Source organism: Canis lupus, chromosome 13, assembly GCF_011100685.1.
Source record: "Canis lupus familiaris isolate Mischka breed German Shepherd chromosome 13, alternate assembly UU_Cfam_GSD_1.0, whole genome shotgun sequence".
In the NCBI taxonomy this organism is placed as follows: Eukaryota; Metazoa; Chordata; class Mammalia; order Carnivora; family Canidae; genus Canis; species Canis lupus.
The window spans coordinates 44,891,773-44,910,148 of NC_049234.1; the positions used below are offsets into that span (position 1 = coordinate 44,891,773).

Here is an 18,376-nt window from a genome sequence, read left to right on the forward strand (position 1 = left end):
TGCCTGTGTCTCTGCCTCTCTCTCTCTCTCTGTGTGACTATCATAAATTAAAAAAAAAAAAAAAAAAAAAAAAAACCAGGTAAATGATGAGCAGGTATGTTTTTAGGAAGGCGCTTCTTTGATTGGTAGTGTTTTTTGAGTCTCATTGTGCGAGCATGTCATGTACATAACCCTGTGCTGTTACTTAATAGCTTTTTCCTCCCAATCTTTTCATTTTTATTTTTCTTCATCCTAAAGAATAATATCCATGGGGGCACCTGGGTGGCTCAGTGAGTTATGGCCTACCTTCAGCTCAGGTCATGGTCCCGGGGTCCTGGGATTGAGCCCAGAGACAGGCTCCTTACTCAGCTGAAAGTCTGCTGCTCCCTCTGACCCTCTCCCCTGCTTTTGCATGCATGCTCTCTCACTCTCTCTCTCTCAAATGAATAAATAAAAAATCTTAAGAAAGTAATATCCATGAAATAATGGGTTTTATACAGTAGGTTTTCTTCTCCCAATACAAGCTAAAACAAATAACTATGAAAATACAGGCTTGGTATCATCTAAAATCATCTCACCACCTTTGGGAAATTCTGATGTGATTGGAAGGTACAGGCCGAAAACCTAAGAGACCTCATTCTCGTTCTAGCACTTTGTTACTGAGTGACTCTTAGCACTATTTAACTTGTGTGAACTCAATTTTCTCATAAGAATGATGAACCTTGTAAGGTTATTTTAAGGAGTAGACAATAATGTTTATAAAAGAGCCTAATAAGTTTCTCTGGCTCATAGTAGGTATTTAGTAAATGTATTCATTTTCCTTCCCTGTTCAAATGTTACTGTTTTTTGTTTTTAACTTGGCATTTTAGTTCAGATTGCTTTTATGCTCTTTTGTTTAATAGCATTCACAAAGCTGACAAAATGTGTCTGTCACTATGGTATTTAATATAGCATGCCAGTGTGGGTAGAAATGTAGGAAAAGTATTATTGACTCCTTCTTGGAATTTCTCTCAATCTCTTCAGAATGTTACTATTTTTTTTGGAATACTTATATAGTGAGGAATTGATGTTACTAATCTTAAATAGGTTTTCTGTTTGTTGGTTTTGTTTTGTCTTGTGTCTGCTTGTGTTTACTTGACAGCCATGTACTTAAAAATTGCTTATTTTGTTTATTAAAACACATGTTCTCTGTGTCATTATTTAGACCTTTAGAACACAGTGTGTTCTCTATGTGTCATTATTTAGACCTTTATTAAAAATATCTTTAGGAATAATTTTCCAGTACTCTATCTCATCTTAGAAATAATTTAAGTATATTTTACAGTTAGGAATTTTCATCATTCAGTACTATATATTCATAACCTACTATATGCTAGTTATTGTTCCCTCTGAGGATATTGCAATGAATAAAATAGACCAGAGCTTATATTCTAATGGGGTGGCAGACAATAGATAAATAAACATACAAAAAAAAAACATATTTCAGGGGGCACGTGAATGGCTCAGTGGTTAAGCATCTGCCTTTGGCTCAGGTTGTAATCCTGGGGTCCTAGGATCAAGTCCTGCATCAGGCTTCCTTCAGGCAGCTTGCTTCTCCCTCTGCCTATGTCTCTGCCTCTGTGTGTGTCTCTCATGAATAAATAAAATATTTTTTAAAAACCGTATTTCAGGAAAATATGAGTGATTGAAGGGGAAAGGTGAAAGAGGAAATAAGGTATTCAAGGTAGAGAAGACAGCATGTTTAAAGGCTCTGTGGGAGCATGGGAATGGCCCACACATGAACACCTGGAACAGGCCAGAGTGTTGGCTGGAGAAAACTAAGGAAGGGAGAGATGTGAGATATGACCAGAAAGATAGGTAGGAGCCAGACTTTGCAAGGCCTTATAGGTTATGTTAAAGGTTTTGGACTTTATTCTAAAAGCAATGGAAAGATATTGGAGGGTTTTATTCAGGGGTGTGGTGTATATGGTCAGGAAGACATGACCAGGTTTGCATTTTGGTTAAGGTCCTGCTTAGCTACAGCTATGGAGGGTAAATTGGAGAAAGCCAAAAGTGAATGAACCTAGGGTGCTTTTGTGGGAAGTTGGTAATGACAGCCAGGCAGCATGTGTTGATGGTAGTGAAGATGAAAAGATGTGATAGGAAAAATGAATGAATGAGATTTGAGGAAATGAGGGAGAAGTATCAACAATGATCTAGTTTTTCTAGTTTTTCAGGAAGTATCAACAATGATCTAGTTTTCATTGCTTTGCCAATGGTCAGAAATATTGAATAAGCTAGGGATTTTAGAATAGAATAGAAGAAAGAAATACTATTTTAAGTATTGATTTTTCTTGTGTATAATTACACTCAATATCTTCTACTTTTTATTGTTTCTGTAATTTTGCATGTTGCATAAATGTTATTAATTATTTTCAGGTAAGAAATTCAGGAAGAGAATTCAGTGTTAGTGGGAAAATCATGAGTTCAAATTTGGAAATTTTGGCCCTGAGGTATATTTGCCATACCCATAGGGGAGACATTAAATGGGCAGCACACATGGGACCGAAGCCAGGTAAACTTAGGACTGGAGATATAAATAATAGGCTGTTTTTGGAATAGAGATAATTGATGTCAGGGTTATGAATGAGATTTCTTAGGAGAAGGAATATGACACAGGATCAGAAGATAAAAGGGCTGAGGACCTCAAATGCTACTGATTAAACGAATAACCAAGGAGAACAGAATAAGCTTAAAAGGAGATTAAAGAGTAAAGGGAAAGAAATTAGCACCCCAATTTGTGCTCAGGTTGGTATTGCTGAGATTATGCTACATATTAAATGTGTTTAAGTGTGACATATTGTCTCATGGTGAATATAGACAAAACCATAGTGTCCGACTTACTACACCATCCAACTCAACAGAAAATGTTTCCTCCTCTAAAGCACTGCTTTGCCTAGTAGGCAAACCAGAAACTTTAGTCATCATCTTTTTTTTTCCTTTAGCAATCCTTTTAGTTTTTAATACCCATTTTTTTTAAATATTGTCACCTCTGTTGCCTAGTTCAGTCTCACCTATTCAACATAAAAATGTCCATCAGTTTTCTTCCTAAACTGATTGCATCATATTTCTCTTGCTCAAAATTCACCGATGGTGAATAAAGTTCATTTTCCTGAGCATTGTTTCCAGGACTTCCATGAACCTAGCCCAGCCGTGTTTTCCTATTTCCTATGTGCTTGACCTTTCTGTGTTACTCAGTCTTATTCCCTGAACACACTGTGTATTGTCAAGGCACTGCTTTTGTTCCTGTTATAAACACGGGTGAAAGTCCACACTTGCCTCATTTTCAGTGGTCTGTCAGATTGCTGCTCATCCTCTCAAGATTGCTCCAGCACCTCATTCCAAAAGGCCTTACCTAGTTTCTCTGTTATTATGAATTACTTCTATCTCAAAAGTTCCACAGCCCTTTGCACCTTTATGATTGTACTCATTTCACTTTGTCCCAAAATCATTGTTTTTTTTTTTTTTCTGCCTGCACTAGTTGGTTGTAAGCCTTCTGAAAAATAGTGCCATGTCACATTTGTGTAACTGTTCTACATTTTGCTTTGCCAATGGTCAGAAATATTGAATAAGCTAGGGATTTTAGAATAGAAGAAAGAAATACTATTTTAAGTATTGATTTTTCTTGTATATAATTACACTCAATATCTTCTACTTTTTATTGTTTCTGTAATTTTGCATGTATAGCATACTTTTTTTTTTTTTCCTTTTTTGGCAGAAGTATTCTTGAGTCAAACTAGGGTAAAGGGGAAACTTTTTATTTTTGTTTTTTTTATTTTTATTTTTTTTTAATTTTTATTTATTTATGATAGTCACACAGAGAGAGAGAGAGAGGCAGAGACACAGGCAGAGGGAGAAGCAGGCTCCATGCACCGGGAGCCTGACGTGGGATTCGATCCCGGGTCTCCAGGATCGTGCCCTGGGCCAAAGGCAGGCGCTAAACCGCTGCGCCACCCAGGGATCCCACTTTTTATTTTTAAAAAGAGAATTCTCACATGTTTGACGTTAACCTGGACTAAGTAGTCAGTATTGCTTAAGTTTTTCAAAAAATCCAAATTTTGGAAAGACTGTTTTAAATCTTATTATTTCATAGAGGGCTTTCCCCCCTTTTTCTTTGCAATACATGTTTGTTACTGAAAAATGAGAAAACACAAATATACTTTTTTCATTCATTTTATTTTTTAAGGCTATTCGGGGTTGATACAGTTGGAAGAAACTTTCTAACAAGACAGGAGTAAATTAATTTAAAGGCTCATAATTTGTTGAGATGATATCCTTGTGATACTATTTTTGTTTTTTGTGGTGGCTGCTGTTTTGTGTAGTACAATAGAAGATATTGTTGGAATTCTTAATATGATGTATTTTCTCCCACTACAATAAGGTTTCTGTATTTATTTATTTATTTATTTATTTTTTAGGTTTCTGTATTTAAATTGAGATAATGACTTAATGAATTTCCCATTAAGAAAAGTTTTTAAGTAAAATATTAACTTTTCTCAGTTATTAAATTTGATTTCTCCCCTTCTCATTAACACAGCTCTCAAGAGGCAGAATTTATATAATAATCCTTTCAACTCCATGAGTTACACGAGTCCTTACAGTCCGAATGCAAGTAGCCCATACAGCAGTGGTTTCAATTCTCCATCCTCAACCCCAGTCCGACCTCCAATAGTCAAACAGCTAATACTTCCTGGAAATTCAGGTAAGGAGAAAATGATATGGAATAATTAAAAGAATTTACTGCCCTGCCGCAAAAAATAACTTAATCATCAGTTGTTTAAGTTCTTTTATTTATGAAACTTTTAAGTGGTTAGAGAAAAATATCAGTGAGGAGCATTAGGTACTATTCTAGGCACCAGGGATACAGATAAACTAGATTATGTCCATAAAGTTTTATTTGGCATGTACTTAAGAGTTTTTAGATATTGCTTGATTAGATTAACAAGTTTGATTCTTTAAACAAGTAGATGTTTACTGAATAGTTTGGGTTGTAAAAACTAAAAATAAGAGCTCTTATTTTACTTACTTTGTTAAACAATTTAAGCTTTATTTAATAAGGTTTGATATCAGACTGAAATAATAATGTAAGGCTGTATGTGAATGTGCTGAAAGAGCAAGCCCTAAATTATAGGGGAAGGATAGACTGCTGTAATTGCGGGAAAGAATGTTTGCTGTGGTTCTGTGACCTGAAAGGTTATTCTCTAGCTTACTGTTCTTCCGAAATCACTCACTAGTAACTAACTGCTGCTTTCATTGGGGCTAATTATTACAACTTCTTTAAAAATTAAGGTTATTGTTAGCCACTTCAGATTTTTGACCTGTGTTTTCTCTAGTCTAATGACTTTTTTGAGCCTGCTGTTTGCTTTATATATAAGTTGTTACTCGCTATTATTTCACTTCTGACTGTATACTAAAAATATTTGTTGAACTTAAAGAATTTTATTTGGACACTATTTGAGCCTGGCTTTGTAGTACTTTTCTTTTCATATGTACTATGTTCTTTTTGATAATTTAAACATTAACGATTTTGTTCTTCTTATGTTCCTTTCATGTTGGAGCTGACTTTTTCAAGTTTTTATTTAAATTCTTGTTAGTTAACATATTTAAAAAATTGATTTCAAGTGTAGAATTTAGGGGTTCAGTAATTACAACACTCAGTGAAAGCTGAGTTTTATGATAAAAAAATTCTGGGAAACAAGCATTTCAAATAAATCTGTATTAGAAATATTAGTGATAGGGCACCTGAGTGGCTCAGTCAGTTAAGCATCTGCCTTCGGCTCAGGTCATCATCCCAGGGTCCTAGGATTGAGCCTGAGTCAGGGCTCCCTGCTTGGTGAAGAGCCTGCTTCTCCCTCTCCCTTTGCCTGCCAGTCCCCCTGCTTGTGCTTTCTCTCTCTTTCTCTCTCTCATATAAACAAAATCTAGAAAGAAAGAAAGAGAGATATTAGTGACAGTGCTGGAATTTTATTCTTCATCAGAAATTGATCTGATGAAAGCACTTCGTTACAAATAAGTTAGACTCATAGATATGTATATCCTTTATTCCTCTGACCTGTCTTCTATCCCCTTTTGTTTTGAGTGATTAAATGCTTTTTTTTATCTTGTTATTTTTCCATCTTTGTGCTTCACTACAGAACTTTAGAGGATTCTTTGGATCCTCATTACTAGTTTGACAAAAGAATTTTGTAAACATGGCATAATGTAGGAAAAATAAACCTAGTATTCTTTTTTTTGTTTTGTTCCTAAATCTCTAAAGAATCTTGATTTTCCTCAAATTACAGTTTTCTTGCTTAGGAAAAGTAGATGCTTTTATTCAGGGGAAAAAAGATGATAGTGTTGGCTAATGACAATGAATTTGAGAGGAAAAAACACATCATAAATTCATCTGTTTATGAGCATTTTTATTGGCTTTCTTATAAAAGTTCGAATCCTCTAACATGTTATTGAACACCACCTACTTGCAAGGCACTATGATAAAAATGTAATTGTTTCATAAGAAGACAGATAGTTCATAGTTAAAATGTTTTGTTTTTATACCATGACAAATGCAGGAGTCCCTGCAGCCCTCTTTGCTCTTTTTTTTTTTTTTAAGATTTTTTTACTTTTTTGTTTTTTTTTTTTTGTTTTTTTTTTTACTTTTTTAAGTAATCTCTTCACCCAACATGGGGCTCGAATTGTACAACCCTGAGATCAGGAGTCACACGTTCCACCACTGAGCCAGCCAGGTGCCCCATCCCTCTTCAATCTTAATAAGGTTAATTTTTTATTTCAATATTTGGGAATTATATAAACAGAAACGGCAAAATATGGTGAACTGAATCAAAGATTTAGTATCAAGTTAATTAGAACAGATACTTATTCAGTTTTTGTTTCACCAAAGTTCGAATCTTTTTTTTTTTTTAAGGTAATTTGAAAAGTTCATCAGACAGAAATCCTCCACTCAGCCCACAATCCTCTATAGACAGTGAGTTAAGTGCTTCAGAATTAGATGAAGATTCTATTGGATCCAATTATAAGCTAAATGATGTAACCGATGTACAGATTCTAGCTCGGATGCAGGAAGAAAGTAAGTATTTTAATTGTTAAAGTTGAGGTCCAGTTGAGGTGTAATTTTGTTGGGGTTATTAAATAGGTCTTACGGTGTTGTGGAATAGTAATAGAAATGTGGAAATTTCAGAGGCTTATTCAACATACAGACTTGCTTGTTCATTAACTTATTTTCAAACTTCATTTTATAGAGAAGAGTTTGTTGGGTGAGGAGCAAAGAAAGGCAGGTAATACTCAGCTTCAATGACTGATAACCATACCCTGCATGTCACTTGCGCAGGAACTCTCTAGAGTAGTTATTACTCTATTACTCTGTGTTTTCTTAGTATAAACCAGTGTTTCTCAACCTTTTTCCATTATTGGCCCCCCAAAGAGCCTTTTCAGACATTTTTTCCCCTTTTTTTGCCTCCCACCCCCCACCATAAAATTTTAATACCACAGATAATACTCTGTATCTTTTTATGTACATGAGGACCATAAATTATTATGATAGCTAAGATTATTTTCATACCCAGGAAACAATTTTTCCCCTTTGTGGGCAAATGTCACCACTCTTAGAATATATGGTATAGACTACAAAAAAAAAAAAAAAAAAAAAGACCTTTCTGAGAAAACTGGAATTATGATATTAAATGAGGTAAAGCATATGATATTGCTTTGCAGAGTTGTCCTTGCAACTTTTTAGGTCACAGATGCCTTTGAGAATCCAATAAAAATTATATCCCTGTCATCCCCAAAATGTACATATGCACAGAATTTTTCATACTATTTTAAGGGTTATGGATGCCCTGGCTCTCATTGTCAGTTGGTGGTGATAGTATTATTCTTGCCTATACATTTCTTTTTTATACAAATGACCATTTATTCTTATTTATATAGTTGCACTTTTCACATTTGTATATAAAAAATTTTTATTTATTTTTTGACCCCAGTATTTTGCTAGAAACTCAACCAGCTATTTGCTGTCACTTTCATACTATGTTTTGGTAATAAGTAAAAGACATTTTAGCCTTATTAATCTTTCTTTTAAGCCATCCACATGCACAAATATTTCTTTTTCCAGCTAATAAAAAACAAGATGCTAAAAATATGTCTGATACTCCTTGAAAATGCTAGGTTTTTTTAAATGAATGATTTTTGTTTTAAAATACTGTTTCCTCAGAGTTGGGGGTTTTTGTTTTGTTTTTAACAGAAATGTAGAACTACAGATTTTGGCTGTTGCTTGGTTAAGCCCTCTTTTTTTAATATGAGAAACATACAATCCTATGGTGATTGTTGCTTCCTTAGGATCTCCCTAGTACTGGAGGGCCTGCTTTGGGATCTGTGTTTTTCTTAGCTAAAACAGTGCTTTTCTTCGGTCTGCTGTCTTTTGTTAGGTGAGTTTATTAATACCATGTTTGTTGTAATGAAACACTAACTTGTCAGTTACTAGTGAAACTTGTAACTTGACTGAAGGGCCAGAAAGGCCCCAGGAATCTGCAGTTTTATAGATACCCTGGTGTGATTCTCAGCCACTACTGTGGGTACCATATTGATAGCACTATCTGAATATGAGTACCCATCATAATAGTTTGAATACTACTCAAATAGTAGAGATATTTTAAACTAGATTGTCCATGGTTAGCAGGACTTGCTCAAAATATTAGCTAAATTCTCTATTTTTCTTGAATAGTAATTTTTTTCTTCACTGAATATATATCAACATTTGTTTCTGTTTTAGAAGTTTTTATACTATTTGAAGGGCCTAAATTTCCCTGGGTGTTTCTGGAGGTGTCAAGATTCATAGGGGACTGCTCTGAAAATTTGTACTTGATGGCTTAGAATTTAAGCTTCGTTTTACAGAAGTCTCTTGAGTCATGAAGCAATTGAAATTCATTTATGCCCAAGTATTGAATTCCTGAGGATGGGATAGAAGTTTCCTTCATCGATAATATCAATTCCAAGAATTCAGTATCCAGGGAGTTTATTTATCCACTGGTGTATTCTTTTCTTTGGTTGGATAGTATTTATTTTCACTCAACATTTCTTAAATGTTGATCTCAAATTTCAATTATTGTCTTTAGGAGTAGAAATATTTTTAAATTTATGATTCTACCTCTAATATAGATTTCAAAATCAAGAAGAAAATGTTGGATTGGGCAAAGGCTTATAGAATTTCATTCATTTAAAAAATAATCTATAAGTGTTTTAGGCATCATTATGTGGGAGAATGTGTAAGATGATTCAAGTGGAAAGGGATTTTCCTTTACACTTTATACTGTTTGGATTTCTCAGGGATACTCTTTTGCTTTTAAACTTCAAAAATATTTAAATGTTTAAAAATATACCTAAAGAAATGAAATAACATATTCATTGTTGTCAGGTCTTCGACAAGAGTATGCAGCCACTACATCTCGGCGCAGTTCTGGTTCATCTTGCAATTCTACAAGACGGGGTACTTTTAGTGATCAGGAACTTGATGCGCAAAGTTTAGATGATGAAGATGACAATATGCATCATGCGGTATACCCTGCTGTTAACAGGTTTTCACCATCACCACGCAATTCACCTCGACCATCACCTAAGCAGTCACCCAGAAATTCACCTCGTTCACGATCTCCTGCTCGAGGAATAGAATATAGTAGAGTGTCCCCACAGCCTATGATTAGCCGCTTACAACAACCTCGCCTTTCACTTCAAGGTCATCCCACAGATTTACAGACAAGCAATGTTAAAAATGAAGGTAATTAGAATGTTTTTGGAAAAACCATTGTCCTTCATATTTCATATGAAAGTAACACAATTTTTATCAAAGTTTTATATTTCAGAAAAGTAAATCAAGAGTTTAATCAGTTTACCATTTTATTACTACTAGTGAATGAATACACAAACAAAGAAGTGAATTTAGTTTTACTTGATTATGTTAGCGTTGCTTTGTCCTACTCGTGAAGTGGTCTGTATATAGATTTTGATTTAATTTATGGTTCTTTTTAAAGGTTCTTCTCATTTATAGAACCTAGGTTGAGTTGTTTATTTTATAAGACATGTACTTCCTGTTAACTGTTCTAAAGTATGCAGAATGCTTAAATAATTTGATTTGTGAATCCCAATTAGTATTTTAACTGTTTTCATCTAAAAGAATAGCTTGATTTTTTTTCATTAAATTCTATTCTAGAAAAACTAAGACGCAGTCTTCCAAACCTGTCCCGAACATCTAGTACACAAGTTGACTCAGTGAAAAGTAGCAGAAGTGACTCAAATTTTCAAGTGCCAAATGGAGGAATACCTCGCATGCAACCTCAGGCTTCAGCCAGTAAGTATCTTTTATGTATCAGTTATTTAAAGGAAAATGAAAATTATAGATAGTAATTTTGTGTTGAATAGCTGTATTAAACCGTATCTGTAGTGAAATGTAACGATTATTTTCTATAATCATAGCTATATTCAAATTTAAAATTTGTTTCTATAAGATACCTACTTGTATGAAACTAGTTTCACCAGAATTTTAAAATAAGCAAAGTCTACCTGTTTTAAAAAAATAATTTTATACATAACGTGTGTGTATGTATATTCCTTAAAAACCTACATGTTAAAAATGATAAAATTTTTGTGGGAAATAGTCTTGGAACAAACAGCTTAAAACCCAGTCAGCTTTATTACTAGAACATTAATAAAAAGCAATAATGATCCTGCAAAAAATACTAGCATAATCAAAACATGTTAAATTTCAATGAATAAAATACTCCAGCAAATACAGAAATTCATTTTTAAAAATGTTGAAGGTTACCTGATGGAAAAGAAGGGTTGATTTGAGTCTATTGAATGAAGGAGACATATGCACCATAAACAAAAATCAGAGAGAATCATGCAGAAATAACTTCTAAGACAAAGTAGCCAGACTGAGCCAAGATGTGATATGGAAATAGATGGATACTGTATACTTTAGTGTACAGGTAATTAAAAAAGAATTGAACACTTTCCAAAGAATGTTACTTGTTAACTCCAGTAGATATGAGCACATAATCAAAGCAGGTTTAAACAAACTATCACAGTTATTTCTCTAATTTTAGAAATGCTCAATATGCACCCCTGGTATCCCAGAACTCATATCAGTGTTGTGGTCTGATTGACACAGCTCCTTTGTCACCATTTGAAATGGTGGCTGTGATGTGTTCCTTCATTTCCTCAAAGCTATAAAGAAGTGGCACAAATACGAGGTTATTGATTGTTCATTTATATAACTTTTTTATGGAGTAATACAACTTTGAAAACATTTATTTTTTTAATTCCCTTACACTCTTCCTTGGCTTTATTGTGTTTAGCTGACTTTGTGTATTTTGTGTTAAACTGCTGTTACTTGGTGACTCAAAAATAAACAGGCCAGGAAAAAGTACATTTGAACACAAATGATTTAAATTTTTCCTTATTTTCTATTGTATATGATATTATTTATATTACAGAAACTCACATTGTGCTGTACCATACATAGTCCTGTTTAATCCTCAGAACAATTCTATGAAGTAGAATTATTAGTAGTACGATTATTAAAACATTTTGTAGTACGATTATTAAAACATTAATTATTAGTAGTACGATTATTAAAACATTTTGCAAATTAGGAAATAGAAGTTTTGAATGATTAACTTATCTATGATCATACAACTTACAGGTGGCAAGTTAGGATTCACACCCCTGTTGATTGTGCTCAAGAATCCAAGTCTACCAAGAGAGATTTGTCACATCCATGATTTAGAACTAAGATTTAAAACTATCTAGAAATTAAAATGAACCCTAAAATTTAAGACACTGTGGAAAATTGTTACCTAGAGATTTTGTGTCCTTCATTTATTCAGATGGATGTGTGCAACATGTTTTTGAACCAAATCAAATTAAATTTTAAACTACTCTAGTATTCCAGGTCTTGCAAACTACTTTAAGTAGGATTGCCATTATGATACTCATATGGTATATTTCATAAATGCTTAAATGGTATAGAAAATAGGGAATCACAAAAACTTTAAAAATAAAATTACAATTTTAACTCTTAAGTTATGTTGAAATGGCGAATGATAACTTCTGTGCCTCTAAGTCTGCAAATTAAGTTAATTTGGCCCTTGAGGATTTTGTGTTTCTGTTTTTTTTTTTTTTTCCTCCCTTGGTATATTTGCCTGAAACAAAAAGCAATCCACGATGTTAATACAACAGGAAAGAAAATTTTGTCTCATTAAGGAGAGTGAGCAATAAAAATCATGCATATTATAAGCTATACTTTTATAGCCTATGCCCAGAAAATCCAAAACATCATTTGTATTTGTACTTTTATGCTTAGTTTGAATTGTTCTGAATTTTTCAAAACTTTACATGATTATATCTTCAGACAGCTTACCTGCTCTTTGTTAAAGGTAGCTAAATCCATATTCTCTTTACTTTATTCAGTAAATTGTCAGCACCAACTTTTTTTACTCAGGTTTGTTGCCTTATGCTGCCATGTCTGTTCTTTATTTGAACTATTCTAGCACCTCAAAGCTATTTGGAAATTAAAAAAAAAATCTTCAGAAAAATAGAAGAAAATAGAAAAGGTTGAGAACCTAGATTAAAAATGTTAGTAGAAAAATATATTGACTGTATCTTAAACTTTGTGATAACTACTATCCTTCTCTAATGGTAGTATTACCATTATATTTACTTGCTGATTCCCTAGAATTTTTTTCTGTAGAGAAACTATTTTATCTTTTTCCCCAGAAATTGATAATTAAGGAAAATATATAGGGAAAAATAATGAGATTCTAATCACTAATTTACTTTAAATAGAAAATATGTATGCAGTTACATAGTGTTGTATTTCAGTATTTGAACAGTGTTTAAGTAAAAGAGAAAGTAAGGTACCATATTTTTTTTTCAGTTACATATATTTATTTTATATTTATAGCTATAATGAGGCTGATTTACAATTAAAATGCCGCAAACACTTAGTGTAAAATCACACTAGTCACAAAAATATTTTTGGAAAATAGTAAACCTAGAACATTATCAAGTTTAAAACTTAGTAAAGTTATTTTATAAAAATATTTTAAAGCCTTTTGTTTAAAATTAACATATTTTACTTTGTAATGTATTATCTGTTTTACTTAAAATTTTACATTTATCTTTGATCCATAGAAATGTGTTTATGTAAGTGTTCTTTTAATTACTATGAGTGTGTGTGTATTATATATTGTTTTCATAATAGCCTTTTTACTTTAATATAGAATTATTTCTAAATATTATAATAGCAAGTCTTATATATTTTATCCATGAATTGGTATTTTTTATTTTTTTGTATAAACTGGTTAGTATAATAGATGTTGCATTTTTGTTTTTCTTTAAGTTTTTATTTTTTCCAGCCCTTAAGTGGTAAAGCTTTGGTTCTTACTTGCTGGTCTGCATGAACCTAACTTTGCAAGGTTGCTGTTATTTCCACCTATGGGACCACTTCTTTTGCCTTGTACTATGCCAATCACTGTTTTTATATGCTTATTTGCTATGGCTGCATTATTGTGGATGCTGACATTCAAGTATAAATATTATGAGAGTTCTAATATATTTTCATTTTTATAACTACTACCAATTTCTTTTATATTTGAAATGTGAGTAACTTAAAAAGTTTAAGAAAACCAGAGCATTGCAGAGGTCATGGATGTATGTCATTTTCTCAGTTTCTCCATTTAAAGGAAGGAATGCTTGTCAGGGACAGTTTTTCAAAAGACTAAGTAATGCCTTGCTTTCTAAGACTACTAGAGTAGAGGTTCAGTGGGAACTTTAGTTTTTAGAAAGATACAGGAATTACTGGTTCAGAAATACAGGGAAAAAACCCAAGACAACTGCTGATTTAAAAAAATTAGTACTCAAACTCTAATTAGTATTTTTAATTGTTTACTTTCACATATATTATCTAATTTGAACCTCACAACAATCCAGTTCTTATAGAGAAGCAGAGATCCATATGTATTATATGTGCAATGGCATATAACTAGAAAAGTGCAAAACCAAACCAAATTACTCCCTCCTTCCCACCCCTCTTTGAGTCCCCTGATTCCCTCCCAATAATTATTTGGATTACATCATGCTGACCTAACTACAAATGAGTAGGCATCTTGGAAAATATTCCTGGATGACTCTATTGGAGCATTATTGAACTATAAATACTTTGATTTGTGAACTACCACAAAAGAGTAATGCAGTGTAATATTTATCCACATACTTAAATTTAGTCAAATGGAAGAATATTTTTTGCTTAGGATACAGAGTATTCCTCCAGAAAAAAGATATATGGTCAGTTTTCTACTCTGGACTACTCTGGACTCCCTCACTGAAGAGGGAGTAGCCAAGGCATGACCAGACTGCCCTGGGGCCCATGAGGAAGGAATTCTCATGCAGATTTCACTTGGAACCAAACATTAAAAGATTACACTTGAATTTTACAGAATTATGAGATATAAATTCAAAAGAAATAAATCATGATAAGTCTGTGTAATATGCTAATCCAAGAACGAATGTAATATTTGTAAAATTTCTTTTTAAGAACAAGCAGTCTATGGTGGGTCAATTATCTAATTATAAAGAGATTTTATAAATGTAGTTTTTCTGGTACTTCTGTAAATTCTGAGTGAATACATCTGGGATGGGTACCCAGAATATATATTTTTTAGAAGTGTCTCACTTAATTCTGGAGTATATTCAAGTTTTAGAACCACTAGATTAGATCTCTACTATGGAGGATCTTGAATGCTTAGTTTCACATCTCTGGATTTTATCCAGTGATCACTCACTCGTGTCCTTAATTATTCAGCAGATATTATTGGTATATACTATGTTCTAGGCAATGGGATTATAAATATAAATGAGACAGCACATGCCCTTCAATAGCAGGGAATGATTGGTAGGAACTTCTGTGGGAACAGAAGAGAAACATTAAACTCAGCAGTGTAAAGAGGTTTTCAGGAAAGAAGATATCCCTCTGCTGGCTCAGGAGGAGCTCATGAGACCACATGAAGAAAAGACAGGTTTACCTAACAGTGGAATTGGTAATGAAGTCTTAAGAGTAGCACCCCGATTGTAGTGGTTTTGTATGACTAGAGTATAGCGTGCAGCAGAATGGTTAGTGGGTACAGTGATGAAGGATGAGAGAGATACATAGGGCACAGATTGGGAGTTTTCTTAATATATTAAGGAATTTGAATTTTATCCTATAAGTGTAGAGAGCCATGGTAGACTTAGTCAAGGTTACTTCTTAGGAAATCCATTCTGGTAACAATATGAAGAATGGATTAAAGTTGAAGACTAGAAACCATTTAAAAGTCTATTGTATAGTCATGGAAGAAATGAATATCTGAACAAAGGCACTGGTGCAAGAGGTGATGAGATATGGATGAATTTTTTTTTAATGAAGTAAAAGATGTGACTTGGTAACACTGAGAAGATGGGAAGTGGAGAGGAGGAGAGGACTGAAGGGTGACTCTGAGAATTTATAGGCAATACAAGTTTCAGAACAAAATGTCATTGTAGGGTTAGAGGGAACAGGGGACATTTTACCTGGCAGTGATTAATGTTCTTTTATAGTGGCTTATGCTTGCTTAATATTTGGTATCTGGAGATTATTTTTAACATCTCCCCAGATGACAAAATTATATTCAATAATAATGAAATAGAATGAATTCTAATAATAATGGCTGGAGAAATGAAAAATATTCTTTTGTAGAACTTTTTTTGTAACTGTCAGTAAAAAATAATAACATTACAGTACAAAAAAGATAGGTTAGTATTTTTAAATCATTTTTATTTTAAAAAGGAAAATGTTTTTTACATATTAGTCTGTCACAGTAATGAATAGTACAGCTTTAGTTTCTAGCAATTTGTCAATAATTCTTCAGAATTGATTTTGCATTTTGAAGCTCAAGACAAGGTATAGCCAGATTTATCAATTTCTCTTCAGTCATATTGACTGTAGAATAGTCTTCAGTTTTTAAATTGGGGAAGTTTTTTTCCCCCACAAAGCAACTGCTGTTCAAATAGGGAAATAATCAACATAATAAGTTTGGCAGAAATTCATAAAATTCCATTTTACAATAAATTTCAGAAATTGCCATCTTGTCCATGTCTCAGTTCCTTTGGGGATCAAATCTATTTTTAAATGTCTTCACAGTTGAAAAAGTTTAATCACGTATGACAGAATTGAAGTGACTCACATTCTGTTTCATTGACTTTATAATCACCATAACATCACTGTTTATTTTTAAGCTGTGTTAATATAGGAATATATTAACAGGGTATTATACCACAGGACTATATTATTGTCGCACATACTGTGCTAAGTGAGCTAGATTTCACGTCTCTATGGACTTACTCTGGAAAGAAACACGTAGCTGAACCCACCCATGTTAGGGGAGACCATATAATTGGGAATTCTCTTTATTATTTTTCATGTGAAATACAATTTACATTAAAAGATAAGTATTAACATTTGTTCACTTAAATCTTACATGTATGCAAAAAAAAAATCTTACATGTATGCTATGAAAAGGCAACGGTATCTGCAGCAGTTGTTTATAACTTAGGCCAACGAACTATTTTCTTCAGGGAGGATATTTTATCACCAACATTGATTATTAATCCTGGAACATTGATGATGACTTTTTAAAAAGACCAAGCTGGTTTTTTATTCTGAATTCCTTACAGACTGATCACTCACTCACTGTCTGCACTGCAGTGGGGAGTGGGACAGCACTTCTACTACTCCTCCCTTGATGTATATGAAAAGTGGAAGGATTGGATGTAGGGAAACCCAAAAGGACACTGTTCTAATCCAAAAATATGGTGATGCAGATCTGAATTAGGTATTTAGGAGACAATAGGGATGTAAAGGAAGAGATCAACAACTGCAGGGATGACAAAATGGAATTAAAGTAAGAAAACTTTGAGCTAAAATGACTTGGGAAATGGTGGTATATGTTTAACAAAAATACAGAGGCTTTTGGAATTGGTTTGTGGAGGAAGACATTGGCCTAAATAATGGTAGCATGAGAGAATAATATTTTTATTGTACCATCTTTACTTTTCATGATAGGGTCTTGCTAATTTGGAATTATGTAAATATTAGAGAAACCAGGGAAACCATGAGTATTTTTAAACAGCTAACACACTGAATTCTTATTAGTGTACTTTGGAGACTTTCAGTTTACTACACTTTATCATTTAAAAAATGATTTTTGTTTTTAGAAGACTGATCAGATTAAGATAATTCAGATAAAAATTTAGTTTTTTTATTTGGGTAATACACAACTATGTGGTATCGTATGAAAATCACTCATTTCATTTTATCAGGTTTATCAGATATGTTGTATCAGACAAATTTAGAGTATATTGCCTGATTCTTTTTGCAGTCTCATTCTTCAGAGTACCATTGCATAGTTTTCACTTGTTATAGATGCTATTATTGTGACCCATGAAACTTGAGGGAGAAAGTCCATTAGCATAGCTATTAATATAAGTAGGACCTTTCCAAAACAGATTATAGGTGATATTTGATGTTAAGCCCTCACTAAAAAAAATGGTTAATAGGTACTGTGGATTGCCAGCGTACATACAGATGGTTACTTTTAACCCTCATTTATTCTATTCCAATCATACTCCACTTCCTGTTCTTCAGATAAACTAGGCACACTCTTACCTCAAGTCCTCCACCATTGCTTTTCCTTTTGTCTGTAGTGCTTTCCCCAGATATCTGTATGGTGTACTTCCTTTCTTCCTTCAGATCTTTGCACAAATATCATCTCAGGAAAGTCTCCTAATAACCCTATTTATAATTGCAACTTAAATCTCCCATTTCCTCTCTCCCTTCCCTACTTGGTTTTTTCCATAGCTGCTATGACTTTCTGACTATTTGACTTTATTTCCCCTTTCCTTTCAGAATGTTCCATGAAAGTAGGAATTTTGTCAATCTGGTTGGCTACAGAATGAATCCTTTGTACCTAAAACAGTACCTGAAATAAAGTAGATAATTAACTATTTGAAAGAATGAAAATAAAGTAGCAGTAAATGAATGACACTATGAATGGTTGAAAGCATGTATGAATATGCAAATAGAGAATATTCAGTGATGATAGGATCCTGTATTTCTGTGGGATAGATATGAGGTAATTATAAAACTGATTTTTTTTCAGGTTTGGAGAAGTTTTTAGTAGTCTTCTGGCAATATTTAAGCTGAATTGCTGTATTATTTAGCTAAGGAATGTGTGGAGTACTATAAAATTTGAAATCAAATAGCATTTATTACTCTTTAAAAATATTTGCTATC

General features: G+C 33.0%; 1 protein-coding gene across 2 annotated transcripts in view; it reads left to right on the top strand.

Moving 5' to 3' along the window:
* The window catches only part of SLAIN2 (SLAIN motif family member 2), a 77,032-nt gene that overhangs the window by 27,025 nt on the left and 31,631 nt on the right, over nucleotides 1-18,376 (top strand). For both annotated transcript variants that reach the window (XM_038556040.1, XM_038556041.1), the window contains exons 3-6: nucleotides 4,556-4,720; nucleotides 6,923-7,084; nucleotides 9,428-9,787; nucleotides 10,220-10,357. In XM_038556040.1, coding sequence (XP_038411968.1) covers nucleotides 4,556-4,720; nucleotides 6,923-7,084; nucleotides 9,428-9,787; nucleotides 10,220-10,357 — 825 coding nt within the window. The remainder of the gene's footprint in view (nucleotides 1-4,555; nucleotides 4,721-6,922; nucleotides 7,085-9,427; nucleotides 9,788-10,219; nucleotides 10,358-18,376) is intronic.